The 21,160-nt window shown below is 43.6% G+C and overlaps 1 protein-coding gene across 3 annotated transcripts; it reads left to right on the top strand.

Moving 5' to 3' along the window:
- Positions 1-497: 497 nt before the first annotated feature.
- Positions 498-17,803, top strand: LOC101330085 (SLAM family member 7). 3 transcript variants are annotated; one of them, XM_004329418.4, is made up of 7 exons: positions 498-583; positions 8,916-9,248; positions 10,539-10,811; positions 11,029-11,145; positions 12,073-12,176; positions 13,950-14,012; positions 14,843-17,803. In XM_004329418.4, the coding sequence occupies exons 1-7, from the start codon at positions 529-531 to the stop codon at positions 14,912-14,914; spliced, it is 1,017 nt and encodes a 338-aa protein (XP_004329466.1). In that variant the 5' UTR covers positions 498-528; the 3' UTR covers positions 14,915-17,803. The 3 variants fall into 3 exon arrangements, with proteins under 3 accessions (XP_004329466.1, XP_019788177.1, XP_033712270.1); XM_019932618.3 differs by having other exon boundaries at positions 14,840-17,803; XM_033856379.2 differs by lacking the exons at positions 10,539-10,811; positions 11,029-11,145; positions 12,073-12,176.
- Positions 17,804-21,160: the final 3,357 nt, after the last annotated feature.

The raw sequence follows: 21,160 nt of genomic DNA, 5'->3' as shown, positions 1-21,160 counted from the left end.
CAAATGGTGCTGGAACAATTGGACAACCATATATTATGGATATAAGCCTCTTGTGGAATAAATGTATTACAAATATGTTCTCCCACTACGTGGCTTGCCTTTTTACTATTATAATGGTTACTTTTGATTAAAAGAACTTCTTAATTTTGCTGTACTATACTCTAAGCCTTCATTTTCTCATCTGTAAACTAGGCATTATGGTAGTATTTCACTCACAGGGTAGTTATGAGGAATAAATAAAAGAATACAGGTACTCCTGGTACTTAGCAAAGCTCAAAAGATATTATTATTATCCCCAGTGCCACCCTTTTTTCTCTGTATAACCTTCTATTTCCTTCCAGGTTCTCTATTATGAATCTCTGAAAGGTCACATGTGTAACAGAAAATGCTGGCCATATGGAGAAAATTGAGATGACTCATTCTCAATCTCATGACCCCACCTACTTAAAATCCCAGCCGGGGTGACTACACCGGGTGACTACAAGAGGGAAGTGGGTTCATTTTAGTGACTGACATCCAAAGAGCAATATGCTTTCTTCCACAGCATGCTTCACCTTCATCTTTCTCCTCTGCCAGCTCACAGGTGAGTCCAGCAAGATCTTCCTGTTTTCTGGACTGCCTACCCCATCCTGCTTGTAGCTCCAGGCTTCTGGCTCCACTCTGGGCCTCTGGCTCATCTTAGGAGGCTCTGCTCCCTCATCTAATATTGCTTTTTTTTAAATAAAAAAAAAAACATCTTTATTGGAGTATAATTGCTTTACAATGGTGTGTTAGTTTCTACTTTATTAACAAAGTGAATCAGTTATACATATACATATGCTCCCATATCTCTTCCCTCTTGCGTCTCTCTCGCTCTCACCCTCCCTATCCCACCCTTCTAGGTAGTCACAAAGCACTGAGATGATCTCCCTGTGCTATGCGGCTGCTTCCCACTAGCTATCTATTTTATATTTGGTAGTGTATATATGTCCATGCCACTCTCTCACTTTGTCACAGCTTACCCTTCCCCCTCCCCATATCCTCAAGTCCATTCTCTAGTAGGTCTGTGTCTTTATTCTTGTCTTACCCCTAGGTTCTTCATGACACTTTTTTTTCTTCTTAGATTCCATATATATGTGTTAGCATATGGTATTTGTTTTTCTCTTTCTGACTTACTTCACTCTGTATGACAGACTCTAGGTCCATCCACCTCACTACAAATAACTCTATTTTGTTTCTTTTTATGGCTGAGTAATATTCCATTGTATATATGTGCCACGTCTTCTTTATCCATTCATCTGATGATGGACACTTAGGTTGCTTCCATGTCCTGGCTATTGTAAATAGAGCTGCAATGAACATTTTGGTACATGACTCTTTTTGAATTTTGGTTTTCTCAGGGTATATGCCCAGTAATGGGATTGCTGGGTCATATGGTAGTTCTATTTGTAGTTTTTTAAGGAACCTCCATACTGTTCTCCATAGTGGCTGAACCAATTCACATTCCCACCAGCAGTGCAAGAGTATTCCCTTTTCTCCACACCCTCTCCAGCATTTATTGTTTCTAGATTTTTTGATGATGGCCATTCTGACTGGTGTGAGATGATAATTCACTGTAATTTTGATTTGCATTTCTCTAATGATTAATGATGTTGAGCATTGTTTCATGTGTTTGTTGGCAATCTGTATATCTGCTTTGGAGAAATGTCTATTTAGGTCTTCTGCCCATTTTTGGATTGGGTTGTTTGTTTTTTTGTTATTGAGCTGCATGAGCTGCTTGTAAATTTTGGAGATTAATCCTTTGTCAGTTCCTTCATTTGCAAAGATTTTCTCCCATTCTGAGGGTTGTATTTTGATCTTGTTTATGGTTTCCTTTGCTGTGCAAAAACTTTTACGTCCTGTGGTCTCACAGAGGGTAGGAAGAGACTGGAGGGAGAGGAGAAGGAATGACTTTGGGAGTTGACTGCCCTTCTGACTGTCCCAGGGAACAAAGGGCTGAAAGAAGTGGTGTTGGGTATCAGGAAAACCTGTGTCCTTATCTGGATTCTGCCATGAAATAGATGAAGAATGTCATCTTCCTCGGACCTCAGCCTTCCTTCATTTTGAGGGTAATTTTAAGAACAAAATGAGATGGTACAGGTGTATATGTATTTACTTAGAAATATATATTTAAAATATTTTAATTCAAATACATTTATAACATTTATACATATACTTCTATGTTTTATATTTATGTAAATATAAATATGTATTATTTAGAAAAATATTTTAAATTATTATGCATTTAACAATCATACTGATGGCAGAGAACATTTGAATTTTCTCTCTTAACCCAAGTAACCCAATCAGTCTCTACTTAGAAAACCAACTCATAGGTAGGAACTTTATATTTAATGCCATGAAGGACTGAGGACTTTTCTATGCCTGTCACAGGTATTCTAGTCTTTCAAGATGTTACTATCTTCAGGGCTCTCAGGAAGGACCAGGAACCCCATAAGTTAGGAATATCTCTCTGGTCATCAAACTCATGGAGAACCACCATGAGGTCTCCCTCTGAGGATTTGGTGTGGCTGGTTCATTTATGTGTGCCCCAGGCCTGCCAGAAGAGAACTGCCCAAGCCCACGTAGTAAGTCAGGGCTCACTATCCTCTCTTCCCCGCCACCTGGTGTCTTGAACTGTTCAGCATCAACAGACTCTCACCCTCTGTGAGTTCGTTAAAAGTTTGCATTTTTAGGAAGCACCTGGTCCTGGAACTGGAACTGACCCTTACTTTAAAAATCACTCCTTGAACGGAAATGGTGATCAGAAGGGGAACTTGGGGATGGTGAAATGAGGAAGGACATGGCAGGACTTTCCAAAACCCAGGTGCCCACCTGAAACATGATCTGGGGCAGCAGGGTGCAAGTTGCAAGTGTGCACCCTGCTCCAGGAGGCTGTGGCAGCCTGCGTGCTATAACTTCCATGATTGAAAGAATAATCTGAGATTGTCATAGAGCCTCCAGTGGGCAGGACGGTGAAAGCAGTGCTGGCCCTGGAGAAGAACTCCTGGGCTTGACTTAGTAGCTATATTATTGTGGATAAGTTTCTTAGCCTCTGAACCTCGGTCTTTACAAGTATGTAAGAGGAAATGAAACTTAACTTGCAAATTATTGTCATGTTTTAAATAAGATATCAAATGCAAAACAATATAATAATAATCACCATTTATTAAGCTCCTATTACATCCAAGGCATTTTTCATACAATCTCCTCACAAATCTACAAGATAGATATTATTATCCCCAAAACTTAGGCTCTGAGAGGTCAAGTGTCTTAGGCACGATTACACAGCTATTAGGAGGTAGAACAGAAACTGAGTTTCCAAACCTAGTGCCATTTCATCACACCAAACTAATGGCCTAATATTGTACCCTCAGAAAAAGTGCTCAATGAATGTGTATTTGAGATGAATCTTCCCCAGAGATTCCTTCCCTCTCCAGGTACATGAGGCCAAGGTAGGCAGTGGAAATGCCCAAGAAGAGTAGGGAACTCCATTTCCAGGATGTGAATGCACCAAACAAAATTCACCCTGGCCAAATTCAGAGGGACCAAGGAATAACTCTTGCAGCCTCAGTATTCTCATCTGGAAAATGGACACAATTTTATGATGATTATAGGATACAGTAGGGTTGAGGAGACAGTTTATAAAAGGAAATCAGAAAAAGTGGGTGAGGAGGTATTGGGGAGGTGTTGAAAAAGACCAGAAGAGACAAACAAGAGGAACGTTTCGGAGATGAGTGAGGGGCAGAACAGTAGGGAACTTGAATATGAATGTTGCAGGTTAGAACTGGAGTGTTGGCAAAGGTGGCTGGTGAATTGGGAGGCTTGTCAGCCTCTGTTCCATGTACATCTTACATGGTACTGATTGTAAATGCCCTTTCCAAGTACATTAATTAAGGGGAATTTGGGTAAAGAACAGTAGTTTCCAAAGTCGTTTTTTTCTTTTTTAAGCAGTGGTTTCCTTTTATAAAAAGAAAACTTACACAGAAACAAACAACTCTGATGCATAGAATTGAAGCCTCCCTGATGGAAGGGGGTAGTTCCATAGTTTCCACCCCATCCCCTACCCCCTTGACCTCCATCTAAGCTCCCAAGAAATACACTGAGGCACTGCCACAGACCTCAAAGGTAGCAGGGGCACAGCTTGGGAAACCCTGCCTTAGGAGCCCTTGTTACTAATCCTGGCCTTCCACTCACTTGGCACACATCACTATAATCTTCAGAGCACCAGACTCTTCATCTATAAAATGGGATTGGACTAAGTAGTCCCTAAAATTCCTCCTAGCTTTGAGATGCTCTGATCCTTGGTTTCCATGGTGAGGGTGGCATGACACTGTGGTGCATTCTGATAGAGGCACCCAGTACTGGAAGGGGTGCTCGGGGACAGGGCTGGCAAGCAGGAGGTGGGCTTTACACACTCCGCTATGCCGAGGTCTTCCTCCTAGGTCACCATTCCTTGATTCTGGCTGTACTGATGGTGCCCCTTCCTCCTAATTTGGCTCCTTCCCTCCACTCAACACATGAGCCTTGGGGGAACAGGTTAAGGGGAGGAGGTGACAGCAAAAAGGAAAGGCAGGTGGCAAAAGGGAGGAGCTGTTGTCCGTTCTTGTTATGAAGAGCATCTTAGGGCTGAATCTTCTGGTGCCAAAAATACCTGAGACTTGGCCAGGGCAGAAAGCAGAGGGTCTCCTGCCCCAGCTTCCTCAACCTCCAAAAGTAGGTTGGTGGGGATGCTTGCTGTAGGAATTATCTCCCTGCGTGGTGATTGGACTTACTCTTTTGCTGTGAATTAGCCAGTGACTGATGTATAGGCGTTAGTGTCCAGACCACCTTCTAAGAAGCTTACCTTACTGAGAAGCCATCCAAAGAAGTTTTGGGAAATCTCACTTTTAGCCATTCTTGCAGAAATGAGACCAAAAAGTGGGAAGGTTTCTCAAAGCCTGTCTCATAACACTCCTGCCTGTCGTTTCCTCTTGCCTCCCACCATGTCTCAGACTGCTCTGTACTTCTCAAAGTGTTTTCACATCTGTATTCACCCTTCATCCTTCCCTAAATCTTGGTGAATAAAGATTATTCTTTTTCTCCTATGAGAGGTAAGAACCCTGAAATTCAAATTTACGTTTAGGATGTAAACTGGGGATAAGCTGAAATTCAAAATGGTAGTGGGAGGTAGCAGTGGAAAGAATGCAGGCCTCTAGAGGAGATGGGGGAACAAACTAGCTTCTCATGTCACTTCTGCCACTTTCCAGTTTGGGGCCTTGGGAAAGTCACTCAGCATCTTGGACCCCCAATGTCTTCATCTATAAAGTGCAGCTTAACCTTTATCACATAGAGTTGACTTGAGGATCAAGAACGGGAATACCCATTAAACCAAGTATTCATTGCTGGAGTTATTATTACAGTGGAACCAGAATGGAACCCAGGTCTCCTGACCCCCATTTAGGCCAGACCTCTAACTTTTTTACACTGTTGCATGTTGTCTGGGAGAAGAGACCATCTCCACATGTCCCTGGATGAGACTCCAGACCCCATCACCAGGTGATCTGGAACCTAAAGCCTGTAGATCAGTGATCCGCTAACTCACAGCAAAATGGTATGTCCAGTCACCACCCATGGGAATAGCTCCTCATGGGGAATTTCAAGTGGAAAATGAAGTGACATTCATGGTGGAATTTCAGGGGGTAGGTGTGAGAAAGAGTTGAAGACTTCCTCAGGGAAGGGCTTTGAACTAGGATTTATGGGTCTTAAATAAGACTTAGATGGACAGAGAAAAGGATAAAGCACCAATAAAAGCGTGAGTTAGGAGGTAAACTGGGGATAAGCTGAGGAAGGAGCCCTGGCTGCTTGTCTGGTGGTAGTAAGTGGGTGGCAGTCCAAGGCTTCATATCTTCCCACAGCATCAACTATTGCTGGCCTAGGAACAAAAGCCCTGATACAATCTCAGATTGTATCTCAGATACAATCAGATACAATCAACCTGGGACATGTGATACCCCTGAACTAATTACTGTGCAGAGGAAAGCTACCACTTGAGTTGAGTTACCCAAACCATATGGCTGCTACAAAATGAGGAAGGACTGAAATGAATGCAGAGGAGGCAAGTTACAACAGTCACCACATTGATCCCGGTGGGAGGGTAGATGATTCTCATGGGGCCCAATCCTCCCTGGCCTTGTAGATAGGTGTTAGTAGCTACTCATTCTCTAGAGCCTTCTGATCACACAGGTCATGTTACATCCCCCACCCCCATCATGTGTTCCCTAAGTACTGTCATTTCCCCTTTCACAGCACATGTTGTTACTCATTTAATGACTCTCTCCCAATTCCATGAGTGCAAGGATCATGACTATCTTGCTCCCCAGTTATACCCTCAGCTCCTAAACAGTGCCAGGCACAAGTATGGAACTAAACAAATTTTAGTTAAAGGAAGGAATGACTGAATGAGCAGAGCATGACTTACCTAGACATGGTAAAACCCTATAGGGTCACACATCACAGGTGGAGAAGCCATCAGAGAAAGGGGAGCTTCAGTTCAGTCTTAGAAGCTGAGAAGAGAAGTGTCTTGTTTCTGGACCCCCTTTCACAGTCAACTGGGAAGAGGAAACAAAACTGGCTAGGACTTAACCAACCCAGGCCCCTAACGTCTGAGCTCACGTTTAGGGAATGGCATGGAACTACTTTCTTCTTTTACGACTCTTCTCCTCACCCTGAAGATACAATAAAGATAGACCAATATCTTCCACCTAGGTTCATGTTGGCAATTTGCACTGTATTGTCCTCCAATTTCATTCTAACAAGGAACAATGAATTTGGGGATATTTTCTTATATCTCCACACAATTAACATTTCTTAAAATGTACCCTAGGAAGATAGCACCATGTATATAAAGATGTAAAAAGAACAATTAATTATTCATGGCTTAAGTGCATGCACACATGCTAAAACACTAAAACCACATCCTTACAATTTTGTCACCTCCTTGACATATACATGTCCCCCAAACCTCACATGAAAATTAAAATACTCAAAGGTGCCCTAATCCAATAATTGAACCTACTTGGGTGCAAGTGATATCCAATCTTTATTTGACTGCAAAATATTCACCCCTTTCATCTCATGGTTGAAGTAAGAGAATGAATACATTAATTGATAAATCAAAAATTCAAATAAAACTGGTTTTGTCTATAACATTTAGTGGAAATATTTTGACACCCCATGAGATGATCAAAGAGAAAGTAATGAAAAACCATCCTCCCTTAGTATTAGAGTAGCAGGGAGGGTAGCTTTTTGGAAAATCAGCTTACTTAACAGGATGATTTGATAAAGGCTTGAGTGATCCAAAGTATATATGCATATATATAAATTATAGGGGAAAACTGTTTGAAAACAGGAATCAGCTCCTAAAAGGCATTTACTCAGGAAGAGAAACAAGTACTTTTAGAGATAAATTTAGCAAAAAATTTGGTCAAGATCCAAGACCTGTTATCAAGGGGCTAGGTCAACATTTGGTAGCACCAGATTCCCTTACTCTGGGGGCACTGGTAGAGCAGCTTGTACTTGAAGGAAGGTCACCAAAGGACTTGAATGGTAAATCGGGATTCCATGAGACCCCAGGGCTTCAGAATTGACACCTGAGCCCTTGAGGGAACCGAAGAAGGGGACTAATGGAAAGGGCTGGAGCTGGTATAAATGCCAAGGGACCTTCAAACTGAGCCATAGTGGAAAGAGTCCAGACTCCAGGGCTGGAGTGACATTGGGTTAAATCCTCAAATTATCACCTGCTAGCTTTGTGCCCTTGGAAAACTTACTTACTTTTTTTGAATCTCAGGTTTGTTTTTGTTTTTTTAATCAAATCCAGTTAACAAACTTTTGCTGTAAAGGGCCAAATAGTAAAATTTTAAGCTTTGCAGGCAGTATGAGCTCTGTCACAACTATCCAACTCAGCCTCTGTAGTGGAAAAGCAACCACAGACAATGTGCAAAGGAAAGAACATGGCTGTGTTCCAATAAAACTTTATTTTCAAAAACAGGGGGCAGGCCAGGTTTGGCCCATGGGCTATTTATTAGGTTGCTGCTCAGTTGACCACTTCTGGAAGCTTTTTCAGCAGCCATTCCTAACTGTTTTTCACCTGGAGCCACAAAATCAGTGATGGTTGTTTGCAAGTCACGCTCTCTGAGGTGAATTAAGATTGCACTGAAACAGAAATTTGGGAGGCAGGGAGCAGTAAAGGCCTACTACAATTCCTGATAGTTCAGGTTAAACATCACAAGGTAGCCTGGGCATATTCCAGAGCTCCCAGTCACTCACCCTTTTCCTTTCCACTCAAGGAAGGATATTGGAATTCAAGTGAATGAGAACCTCATTTGGGGATGAGCTTTAATTCACTCCCATCCACCATAAAATAAAAAGATAAATCATCCTCAAACTTCTAAGCTATCACTATCTTTAAAGACTTACAGCCTGCCTCTCGATGCCCTGGTTTGTGCTTAAGAACCTCTGCCCCAGGTCAGATAGACTGTTACCTTCTTCATCTGCAACAAAATCAGCTCTCCCAGGAGCAATCTGAGAGTCCTAAATGGAGCTTGGACAGTAACCTCCCCACTTGTCACCCCACAGGAACTTGTCAAGGATGCAGCCAACCTCATGGTCTACCTCAGAGCTTGGTCTTTTCAGCCAGAGATCTCTGGGAATGGGGTGGGTTTGCCTGTAGTCACCCCTTTCAGACAGAGAGTTCTGACCTCAGTGCCTTTGTGTGAGTGAGGTTCCAAAGGGTTTCCCAGGACTGGTTGGGTTAGACTGAGAGGGTTTCTTGGGACCTTTCCAGGACCCAAAGGGAGTGAGTAATTGGTGGCAAGGTCAGGAACTCAGGTTTATTTTATGGTTCTCTGTTTTTACAGGGCCAGCAGCCTGTGGAGTACTGAAAAAGCTAGTTGGTGCCCTTGGTGGGTCTGTGAATTTCCCACTGAATCTCTCAGCAGATCCAATTGACAGCATTATCTGGGTCTTCAACACAACCACTCTTGTCACCATACAGCCAAAGTTGGCAGACAAAAAAGCCCTTATCATAGTGACCCAACATCGTAACAAGGAAAGGGTGAATTTCCCACATGAAGGCTACTCCCTGAAGCTCAGCAAACTGAAGAAGAATGACTCAGGTGTCTACCGTGTGGAGATACACAGCTCAACCCTCCAGGATCCCCTAACCCAGGAGTATGAGCTGCGTGTCTATGGTGAGCAGAACCAGTTCCAAAGGTGGATGACTGCCTTCTTAAAATGGTGAACTCCCTGATATTGGAGCTGTTCAGACAAAGGCTGGATAAACCCTTGGCAATAAAGTGGAAGAGGGAACTCATGCATGGATGAAGTAGATATAGCCAACCCTTGAAGTCCCCTCTTAGATATTCAGTAAGAAGGATTGTGGTGCAGCAGATAGGCTTTATGAGAAGTGACAATCACGCAGGTCAAATGTTGGCTTCTCTACTTACTAGTTACATGGCCTTAGACAAGTTACTTGATCTCTTTGAAACTTAGTTTCCATATCTGTAATGGGAAGTAAAGTGATACCTATCTTAGAAAGATTATCAGGTATAACTATCAATCACACCTCTTCCCGTGAAGATTCTAACCAAATGAGAAATAGACACAAGAATCAGAAAGGAAGATAAAAATATCAGTTTTATTTTTTCTGGTAAAGCTGGATAATAAAAATACTTTCCCCCAAGTCTAGACTTTGGTGCCTATTCAGGGAAAATGAACTTATGAAACAATTACTCAACCAGCTAAAAGAATAGCTGCCTTTCTCACTGAGCTGCAATATCAGGGACACCAGGAGATGGGCCTGCAGGTTTGCATGTAGGAGGTAGACCATGCACCTTGATCCAGGTGTGTCCTCCATATAGATATAGTTGAGAAGAATGGAAGACCTGCATTGTGCAGGCAAACTAGCAGGGGTGGGGGGAGGGGGGAGGGTAAACCACATTTAAACAGCAATCATAACAGCCCAAACATGTAAATAGAGAAATGTAGATGAGGGATGTCAGACTCACCATCTCAGCAATGAAACAATTGCTCATCCTCTGAAAGAGTGAGCACAAGGTAGAGAGGGGAACCAGAAGTGTTGCTCCAATACCTTTGTTCTCTCCTAGAGAGTAAAGTGAGTCTCTTCAAGGAAGCCTGAGGACAGGGGAATAGGGAGCCTCCAAAAAAGATAAAACTAATGAACATCTAAAATGCTTTTAACACAGTGCTTACCATATGCCTGTGCTTAGTAAATGGCAGCTCATTCTTGTTGCATTGTAATTATTTCTATTACTACTGTTGTTGTTTTATGGCTGTGGGCAATCTGACCTAGATTGTTCTCTTCCCCAGATAAGAATGAGAATTCTGCTCTGAATTGCTGCTTCCTCTCCACTCTGTAGCACACCAGGGAGATTCAGGTCCAAGGTTTACAAGAATAATGCAGAAAAAATGAGGGCTATGGGCATAATTTCCACACTTGGTTGTCTATTTCTCTTTTACAGAGCACCTGTCAAAGCCCAAAGTCATCATAGGTCTGCAGAACAATAAGAATGGCACATGTATAACCAATCTGACATGTTCCATGGAACAGGGAGGAGAGGATGTAACTTACAGCTGGAAGTCCCTGGGACAGGTGACCAATGAGTCCCATAGTGGCTCCACCCTCCCCATATCCTGGAGGCAGGAGAAAAGTGATATGACCTTCATCTGCATGGCCAGAAACCCCATCAGCAGCAACTCCTCAAACCCCATCTTTGCCTGGAAGCTCTGTGAAGGTGACTGTCTCTCCTCTTTCTCCAGGAGCCCCTGGTCTTAGGACCTATATCTTCTTCAGCTCCTGGCCCCCCTTGGGAACAAGCCCTTTGTGAAAACTGGAAGCCCTGGGGAAGTCATCAGACTGGGAGGAAGGTTGCAATTGCTCCAAAAGTTGGGTCATTTTCCCTAGCTGACTCTTCTCCCTGCCCTGTGCCTACACCCATTCTCTCTTTAAAGGTGCTGCTGGTGGCCTGGCTACCACTGTGATCCTCAAACTTCTGTTGTCACTCACCCTGCTCTGTTTCATTGCACCGGTGCTAATTATTTTGATCATACGAAGAGAAAGAAGAAAAGGTAGAGCATGGACTATTTTTGTCTTCACCCTCAATCATGCATTTTCTCCTTCACTCATTCAACAGTATGTTGGACTGTGTGCCAAGCTTGGTGTTAGGCACTAAGGATGCAGAAATGAAGAAGCCATCATCTCTGTCCTAAAGGACAGCACCAGCCATCTGTACTCCTTAATTCTGGAGTGGAGAGAATACCTGAGCCCTTAACTTCTCTCCTAAGACAAAGGTTCTCCTAATTCCTTCTCCAGTGCCTGCCCTTCTCCTTGCCCTCAGAGGGACTTACTAGTGTATCCCTCCTGCTGACACAGGTCACACACTGTTGACTCTGCTCCCCTGACTGGGAGGCCATGGCCTTCAACTCTGAGGTCCACAAACCAGCACCGTCCGTTCAGCCCATCCCTGTCAGAGCCCCCAATCCATCCCAGTTCTCTCCATTGGATCAACTCCAGAGACTTCTCTCTACTCCCCACCTCAGTCTAGATACATTACTCCTGGAGAAGCCTTTCTCTGTCTTTCTCCAGGCTGTACCCCATGCTCTGTGTCCCTAAACCCTGCTGATTTGTCTTCTCGGGTTCCCACTGATACTGTCCACTCAGGGTATTGGGGAGGGACCTAAGCGTTGGTTGGGTACGAACTGCAAACTTTGAGATATTCTCTCCCTCCTGTAAACACTGTAAAAGCATTTCTGATCTCCTCTGCTTCCTCTTTTGGCTGCCTTTGTCCAGAAATTGGGAAGTGAAGTGATGAGGGTGACCAGTTCATCTTGGGGTTCCTGGGTTTAGCACTGAAAGTCTCATGTCCTGGAAAACCCTTCAGTTACAGGGAAATCAGGATGGTTGGTCACCCTAAGTGGGTCATCCAGATGGTGGGCCAATGTGGGTGGCCAGGGGAAAGAGGAGCCAGCTCTGATTCTCTCCCAACTTGGTTTCAGAGTCTATTGAAGAGAAGAAGGGACTGAACCTTCATCCAGAAACTCTTAACTACTCCCCCACTTTTGGAGAGGCCTCGGAGTATGACACAATCTCTTACTTAAATGTGAGTTCTTTCCCGTCTTTCCTGGGGACTGATTCTCCTCTCTGAGGCCCTCCTTGCTTTACTTGAGATTTTTCCATGGATTTGGGCAACATGGGAAATGAAAATGTATAGCCCTTTAAACCCAATGTACCTGTGCCTCCCCCAAGTCTTCATGGATTCTCTCTTGTGCAGGAACTGGTGGCCCCTGGAGCATCTGGCTCTGACCTAGCCAGTAACGCTCACACTGTGATCTACGGAATCACTCCTTCCCCTCCACTGTTCAAAATGGCCACTCAACAGACCCAATTCCTTTTGCATAGGATGGCGGGTAGAAAAATGTGACTTTGATATGATGTTTGAGTTATGGTATCAGAAAACTGGCTTTAGAGATGCCATTTCCTCTGAGGCAACTCAAGGAAGCATCAGGAGGGGGCTCAGAGGGTCCATGGTGGCTCTGGGCCCTCACTCAAGGCTTCCCAAGTGTGGGTCGCCAAGCTGCAGTGAACAAACACAAGGTTAATTCAAAGAACACTCTTTGAAAAGAAAATCCTAAGACTAAGGTTTAAAGAAATGCAAACAACAAGAGACAATTTGTAGACAAGAACTAGGTAGACAGCTTCAAAAGGTCCACTGGCAAAAATCATTGCAGCTGAGGCTAGGTTTGCTCCTTAGGTTTCATAGTGCCCTTTCCACATTGGCCCACTTAATGAAGAAATAAAAGCACTTTGGAGCTTCAAAACTCTTAGTTTTACTCCAGCCTTCAGTGTCTCCTGATCAGGATGCATCTTCTTACACTTATCCACAACTTTTCCAAGAGGAGGTATTATGTTTCCTCTTCGAAGTTGTTGGTGTCCTGAGAGCTCCTTCCTTCCTCACAGGGGTGACCTCTTTGTGCTTCACTCAGCCCGGCTTCTGTCAAATTCGATCACTTTATCACCATCCTCCCTCTTCCCCTGCTCAAGACACATTCCCTGGAGACCACAAGACTGTCCTAGATGTTCAGGAATAAACTTCACTGACCCAGGATATTTTTCTCCAGCCTGGAAGGAGCTTTTGTTACTGCTGTCATTGTTTTGTTTTGTTTTGTCCCTTTAGTCATCATTTCTGATTTGCCCCATAAGTTCTTTTGACTGATGAAAAAGTTTATTTCCAACATTGACAATATGATTTCAAATTATCCTTTAATAACCTTAGGAGGCTCATAGCTCATACAGTTTAAACAAGATACAGTTTTAAAATAATGCAATTTCTTCTTTTTAAAATTTTATTTATTTTTGGCTGCATTGGGTCCTTGTTGCTGTGCACGGGCTTTCTCTAGTTGTGTTGAGCAGGGGCTACTCTTCGTTGCGGTTCAGTCTTCTCATTGCAGTGGCGTCACTTGTTGCGGAGCACGGGTTCTAGGCACATGGGCTTCAGTAGTTGCAGCTTGCAGGATCTAGAGTACAGGCTCAGTAGTTGTGGTGCACGGGCTTAGTTGCTCCGTGGCATGTGGGATCTTTCCAGACCAGGGCTCGAACCCGCGTCCCCTGCATTGGCAGGTGGATTCTTAACCACTGTGCTACGAGGGAAGCCCGCAATTGCTTCTTGAAAAAAGTCATTAATAATTACAATAGCAGTCACTGACAAGAGCACTTCCCACTCCCCCATTCAGGCTCCAGAACCCTCTCTTCTCTCTCACCGTCTCCTCCCACCTCTGTTTTCCCTTCTCTGGATTCTGGATGTCTCTTTGGCCTTGTCTATGTGACCCAGGGGGTTGGCAATGATTTCTTTTGTTTGTTTTTTGTTTTTTAACAGAGCATTGTACCAGAGGAAAATGCAGTAAATACACTTTATTCCACTGTGCAAATACTCCCAAAGGTAAGAAGCTTTAGAGCTGAGTTTTATCTTAGCTGTCCCATCCTTCTTCCTGTTTCAAGTTTAGCTAGAATTTCTTGGGCCCCAGAGATCTCATTTTCCCTGGTACTAAAAGGCACACCAGGATACCCATTCCCTTTGCTTAAGGTTACACAAGTATGTGGGGAATAGAAGAGAACTGTGTTTTAGGAGTGAAAATGGGGGCAATGTGGAACAAATAGAGTAGGAGAGAGGTTCCAGGCAGGATCAATAGGGAAAATCAGCAGGATCCTGACTGAGGGCCTGGGGAAAGTTCCATGGCTTAGGCTGTGCCTGGGAGAAAGGGATGGCTGGGGAGACAACTCCGGCTTGTTTCTGAGCCACTAGTAAACTGGAGGCAGGAGAGTGTTCCTCTTCTTTTCCATGGTCTAGCTATGTTACATGCGCTTTGCAACTTCTCCCCAGTCAAGCTACTAACGTAGTAAGCTTTTAAAGCTTATTCCTTCACAGATCACACTTGGCAGAAGCCAGGAATGCCTTCCTGTCTCCTCTCCCAACCACATCAGAAAAATGAGGATGGGTAATGCACTTTGCCTAGTAATAGGAAAGGTTGGTTTGGATAGATCATTAGAAGGAAAGTTGAGTTCATTAAGCATTCAACAAGATAAATGTGGGTTAGGCTTGAGGAGTAGTTTTTCTAAGGTCAAAATGATTAAACAGTGGGAGAAAGCATAGCGAGAGGTTTAGGTTGGGTACCCTTGGCAATGAAGAGTGTCTGGGATGGTGGGGTCTCCTGAGGGGATCCATAGTTCTGCTCCTCTTCAGTGTTCTGCATCCTTATGTCTGCCCAGCAGGTGGAGAAATCCCACTCACTGCCCACGTTGCCAGACACACCAAGGAAATTTACCCATGAGAATGTCAACTAAGCAGCCATGTGCTCCAAAGAAAATGGTCAAAAGATTTCACTGACTTAATCAAAAACATCAAGGAAGAATGAAGGACACTGACTTCCTTCCAGAATAAAGTATCCCTTAGGCTCCTACAGACTTAAGAGTTCCCAATCTGGGAATTTCCTGGTGGTCCAGTGGTTAGGACTCTGTGCTGTCACTGCTGAGGTCCGGGGTTCAATCCCTGGTTGGGGAACTAAAATCCCACAAGCAATGTGGTGAGGCCAAAAAAAAAAAAAGAGAGAGAGAGAGAGTTCTTCATCCTACCCACTGCTGAGAAATCTCTTCAAATCCAGAATCCCTCCTGGAAATGTGATTGGGAATTTATCAGCCAACTCAAAGCAAGGGCTTAGAAGCATCTCTGTTGAAATGTAAATGCGGTTTCACACATTTGAATGACAGCTCCCCTTCCAGGGTTTGGAGATGAGGAATATACCAAGGGTTAGGTTGCCAAGAGGGCAAGAACTTCGGATCAGCCAGCTGATGTTCCCCGCAGAAGCAGAAGACAGCAGTCAGAAATGGATTTATTTACTGACTCATCAACGACGTGCCTGGCACTGCGCTGAGCTAACTGTGATTTTCGTCAGATGTGCTCTCTGTTCTCCTGAAACTGACCCTTCATGAATTATTTCCGCGGGCAGTGGCATCAGGCCTGACCACGGATTCCCAACACCCAGGGGGTCAGGTGTGGATTCACAGGACTTGGGAGTCAAAGAACACAAGGACAGAGAAGCCAGGTAGAAGACCAGGTAGAAGCCAAGTGAAAACTCAGAAGTGTGATTGACCACTGCCCCAGCTTCATTTACACTTTTGTACTGCAAGGGAGAAACCCAGGCCTTAGGCCTATGTAGGAGCCCATCTCAGTGGAAGAACTGCCCTGAAGACATACTTTGAATCTATTTATAGGAGACTTGCAAACATTTAAAGTTGTTTAATTCATTCAATGAATATTTATTAGGAACCTCTGTTAGGTCAGTCTAGCAAATAAGACAGACATGATCCCTGCCCCCATAGAGCTCACCTTTTTAATGAAATGAGAAATATGTGGAGGGAGAGTGTTGCTTTGGATGTCTTCCTGGACACGCATCTTGAATGGAAATGTTGGAAAGGGATCTGAGGTCTCAGGTCTAGGGTTGTGAAGTATTTCCTTTATTCAAGGGAAAACAACTTCTGCATTGGGGGAGTACAGTGCCTCACAAGCAGTGCAGCACTCTTCCTGAGGGATTTTGGACAGGAGTGAGTTTTATAGAGTTTTAGAAGAGGCAACTTAGAAACAGGGCGTGATCGGCTAAGAGGTGGGGATTTCCCTCTAAGTTCTAGTTTCTAGGGTAAGGCGAGCTAGGGAAAGCTGAGTTGGAGGATTGTGATGAGTGGATGTTAGGTTCCTGGACAGGTGTTTCCCATAAGTGCAGGCTGACTTAGGCTTAGATTCGTGATGTGGGCTGGACCACTGGGGCAGCTACCATTTTGTGGGTCCAAATATATGAACTATTAGAAATAAAGTGAAGAAATGTGTGTTAAAGTTTGTGAAAGGAGAAAATATCTGCTCTGTGTAGAAAGGCCCACGTGGGAGAAGAGCAAGTCCACTGGCTGACAGCCAAGCTGAGCTTCCAGCCGACAGCCAGCACCAGCTGCCAGCCACGAGAGTGAAGCCATTCTGGATATTCCATCATTCTTGACACCTCAACCAACACCACGTGAAGCAGAAGAACCAGCTAGGAAATCCAGAGAATAGTAAGAAATTTAAAAATTGTTGTTTTAAACCATGAGAGAGAGAGAGAGAGAGAGAGAGAGAGAGAGAGAGAACGAGAGAGAGAGAGGAAATATCTAGAGAAAAAAAAACTTCCGATAGGGCTTCCTTGGTGGCGCAGTGGTTGAGAGTCCGCCTGCCAATGCAGGGGACATGGGTTCGTGCCCCGGTCCGGGAAGATCCCACATGCCTCGGAGTGGCTAGGCCCGTGAGCCATGGCCGCTGAGCCTGCGCGTCCAGAACCTGTGCTCCGCAATGGGAGAGGCCACAGCAGTGAGAGGCCCGCGTACCGCAAAAAAAAAAAAACTTTCAGATATAAAATGGCCAATGTAAGAGATAATAAGCTGTCAAGAAAAAAACTAAAAGGGAGGGGACCAACAGAACAGTCTGAGGCTGATTTGAGGGGAAACAAAGGTTGTGAGTAGGAGGCAGTCCCCCAGCTCTGAGGAACCTGGAGGAGGGCCCAGCTGGCCTCCACGTGGAGCCGTGCAGATGTAGATGAGAAAAAATAATTTTCCTCTGCCCTTCTGGGTTCTTGACTGAGACCCCACAATAAAAAGATTAACAGAAGAAAAACAAACACGTTTAATAACAAGTATTCCTCCTATATACATGTGAGATACCCAGGAAAACTGAATAAACCTCCCTGAAATGGCCTCTTCCATCACCATCTCCAGACAAAAGAAGATGGAGGTGGGGGCAGTTATGGGAGGTTATCAGGCAAAGCACAGTACCACATGATTGTTACACAGTTTTAAATCACTGCCCTCTCCATTGATGAGTTTTTAGAGATTTAGTCACCCCCCTCCTCCTGGTACAGAGAAGGAGACGCCCTCGCAAATGGAGATTTCTCTTGTAAATGTAAATGTCTCTTACAAAAGGGTAACTTCTACTCATTTTCAGAGCTCTTCCTATGTCTGTTGTTTCTTAAAAGTAATCAGCATGAAATAATGCTTATGCCAAAGAGACATATTTTTGAGGTGACAAATTCTGCTCCCCTTCACAGATGTGTCCTTTCTGAGACACCACATCAAATAGAGTGTGATTCACATATAAATATTGTAAATGTCTGTATTTATTACTACAATTACCTTTTTAATAAAATAAGCATGTCTTGAGGAAGAGTTTCTTTTTTCTAATTCTCACAAGGATTGGTGTGGGGTGGAGTGGGGTGGAGTGTAGCTATAGCAGCACTTGGAGGAGAGGGTGATCTACATTGGAGCCAGAAGGGGAAGCTACCAACTGAGTATATGTGTGGCCGACACTGATGCCACCTCAGCTGTGACACTGTACCACATCTTCATGGCCTAGGGTGAAGCCAGTGTGGCATTCATCATGGCACAAAATTTAAGGGAGCACCAAAACACTCAGCCATCAAGGTAAATAATATTTTTGTGCAATATTTAGAAAAATCAAAATTAATGCGAAAAATCCATTACGGGTGAAGGAGTGTTTCCCTTCTTTCCCCTCTTAGTTCTTTTGGCTAGCAATTAAAATGACATAAGGCAGATTAACAGGAGAAAATCAAATTTATTACATGCACAGTAGGAATCCATGTAAGTATGAAGAATTTCAAAGACAGCAAGACAAGGTGAGATGTGTATGTATTCTGGACTAAGGAGAAGGAGGCAGGAGTCTGAAGTTTCAATGGGAAGTAAGGTAACTCACAGGAAGATAAAAAGAGTTAATGTTTGGTAAACAAATGTGTACTGGGCCATCAAAAGATAATGGGACACAGGACTTTGACCAAATGGGCTTTGCTAGGTTCTACCACTGTCTGCCACTCCTAATACTTTATATAGTTTTCTATGGTGAGAGCATCTTCCTGGACAGGCCTCCTATCTTAAAGTCTTTTAGTCAGTAAGGGGTAAGTTCAAGATTCTTCCTGAGACACCAAGATCTGCAGCAGAGAAAAGATTTATTCTTGAGACAGCCAAGTGGAGAGACAGGAGAACAAATCTCAAATCCACCTCCTCAAACGTGAGGGGTTCATGTTATTTATGGGGTAAGAAAGCAGGGTGGTCTGAAGCATGGGGAATGTGGGAAAAGGTGAAAGGAAATAAGAAAAAAAAGGTGAGATAATCATCATTCTGCACACTGCAACTAAACTGCAGGCTTCTTCGTAGGATGCATATTCGGAAAACGGCTGCATACATGTCCTCAGGGTGGAGTTTTAGACCCTCTGATGTTAAAAGGTCACCGAGAGGACACTCATGCATGCCCACTTGGAGGGCCAGAGGTCTTAACTGGCTCAAGCTCCAACTGAACATAGCTAACTCCAAATTCCTGAAAAACAATTAAGGCAAACATCTTATCATTTAGGCTACATGACTCTTGGAGAACATGAAAGTTTTTGTTAAAACTATTAAAGCAAGCTTGATCAGTGAAGGCAGGTTACAAGTTTAATGGATCTAACTGATGACTAACCTTGGTAATTTTCAACTCAAAATAATCTGCATGCCAGAGTGGCACATCTTGGGGTGGTCTGCTCTCTGCCCCATCACTGTGATGGACAAAATATCAAAATTTTAAATAAAGAAATGCCATGCCAAGTCAGATTGGAGACTGAAGGAAGAGGAAAAATTAGTAATACTGATTCTGTCTTTAGTCAAAATGTTGATACTTTGTTCTCTGAGCTGCGTTGTTCTCTCTCCTTCAGCCCAAAGCCAGGTGGGTCTTTAGGCAAGCGTGTGAGTCCCCCATTATTCTAAGTGGAAAAAAATACTAATTTACAGCATTCCCTAAACTGAGATGACAACCTCTCTGGGCGTTTGCCTGACTCCACTGGAGAAAATGTGTCATTGAGATTCCACTAGCATTTTGCACCTGCCTAAACCTCCCAACAACAAGTGAGTCTTCTAAGACTCCCCTCTCTCCCCACACATCCCCAGCCTACAATCCCTTGCTAGGGACCAGTTACTTTTGTGTAAATTTTGTCCCATGGGTCCTCATATGACTCCTGTGGGACCAGCTTGTCTGGGGTATGTATGGCCAGTTTACAGATGTTGAAACTGAAACCAAGACAAACTAGGAAACTTGCCTGAAGTTTCACACTTCAGTATGCAGCCAAAGCTAGAACAAAAGCAGCGCCCTCTCCACCAGCCATTGTCTACTGCAGAGGAGGATGGGGCTCAAAGCTTGAGAGGGGTTGGAGCTCAAAGCTCCAACTGTAGGTGGAGGAAAGGACATAGCTTTTGAGACCGTCAGGACTGGGGTTGAGAGCCCTTACTAGCAGAGTAACCCTCACCAAAACTTGGGTTTCATGAGCTTCTAGTTTCTTATCTCTAAAACCCTTATAGGGCTTGCAATGTGAGGATTATATGAAACAAGTGCTTGGCCTGTAGTTGGAGATTCACATATGGTACATGATGCTTAGGGAAGAAGACAGTACATAAAAAATGGTTAACTTCCCAAACGTCAACTCAGAATAAGGTAAAAGAAGCATTAAAGTGGAGACTCAGCCCTTAAAAGAGAAGTATCTATTGTAGGGGAGAAAAAATTTCCCTTTTTCACCATCTAGGTTCGTTGGCTGGTATAATAATTAGATTGATGGAAGACAGAGTAACAGGAGAAAAACAAATTCAATTTTATACGTACAAGGGACCCATAAGAATATGAGACTCAAAGGCAGTCAGACAACTAAAACCTATATATCATCCTGAGCTAATGAAAGAAATGGGGGTCTGGGACTTCAGAGGGGTAGAAGACAACTCACAGGTAGATGAGAAGAGCAGATGTTTGGTTAACAGATGTTTGCCCTGCCATGCAGATAAGTGACTCATGAAAAAGTTGTCTCTGGTCGTAGCTCTCTGTCTGGCACAGACCCCATTTCTAAATTCTTTTAGTCAGTTTAAGGGATGGTAAAAAGCTTTTTCTGAGTTGGTTCCGTCTTGATTGCCTTCAGCTCAAAATAATCCACCTGCCAAAGTGGCACATTTTGGGGTGGAATATTCTCTTGTTAATCTTTGATTAAGGGGAAGGTCTCAGTCATAGAACCTAGAAAGGTAGAGGGCGGAAGATTGTTTTTCCTCCCCTACAACATCACAAGTGAAAAAAGTAGAATGTAAATTTTAATATGCTGTATAATTAAAACTGCTTTTTAAAAACGCCTATGCAAAAAATTGTCGTGAAAAAATTAATCAATAGTTGATCTAAGGAAGAAATGGAAAATTTTCTTTGAGCCAACCTGAGGATTATTACCTGGGAGACAGTCTTTCAGAAAGTTCTGAGGACTGTTCAGCCCCTTAGAGGCCAAAGCACAGTTATATATGGTTTTCAGACATATGGCTATAGTCAAATGATGGATTATTGACAGTTTACACAATCCAGCTCTATGCGTACAAAGCAAGTAGTGAGTCATGGGTCACGACCCCTTACAAGATTAAGAAGGAAGGTTATCTCCTAAGGAGTTATGACCCTTTATGAGATTAAAAAGGAATGTTACCTCCTAAGGAGGTCTGGTTATTGCAGATGCA

This window comes from Tursiops truncatus, chromosome 1 (assembly GCF_011762595.2).
Source record: "Tursiops truncatus isolate mTurTru1 chromosome 1, mTurTru1.mat.Y, whole genome shotgun sequence".
In the NCBI taxonomy this organism is placed as follows: Eukaryota; Metazoa; Chordata; class Mammalia; order Artiodactyla; family Delphinidae; genus Tursiops; species Tursiops truncatus.
The sequence above is the reverse complement of the archived record's forward strand: the minus strand, read 5'-3'. Positions and strand labels throughout refer to the sequence as shown.

What these genes read in the sequence shown, in the direction of transcription:
- LOC101330085 (XM_019932618.3), top strand. Translation starts at nt 529, where the DNA reads ATGCTTTCTTCCACAGCATGCTTCACCTTCATCTTTCTCCTCTGCCAG. An exon ending in ACGAAGAGAAAGAAGAAAAG is followed by an intron (nt 11,146 to 12,072) that starts GTAGAGCATGGA and finishes ACTTGGTTTCAG; the next exon opens with AGTCTATTGAAGAGAAGAAG. An exon ending in ACACAATCTCTTACTTAAAT is followed by an intron (nt 12,177 to 13,949) that starts GTGAGTTCTTTC and finishes GTTTTTTAACAG; the next exon opens with AGCATTGTACCAGAGGAAAA.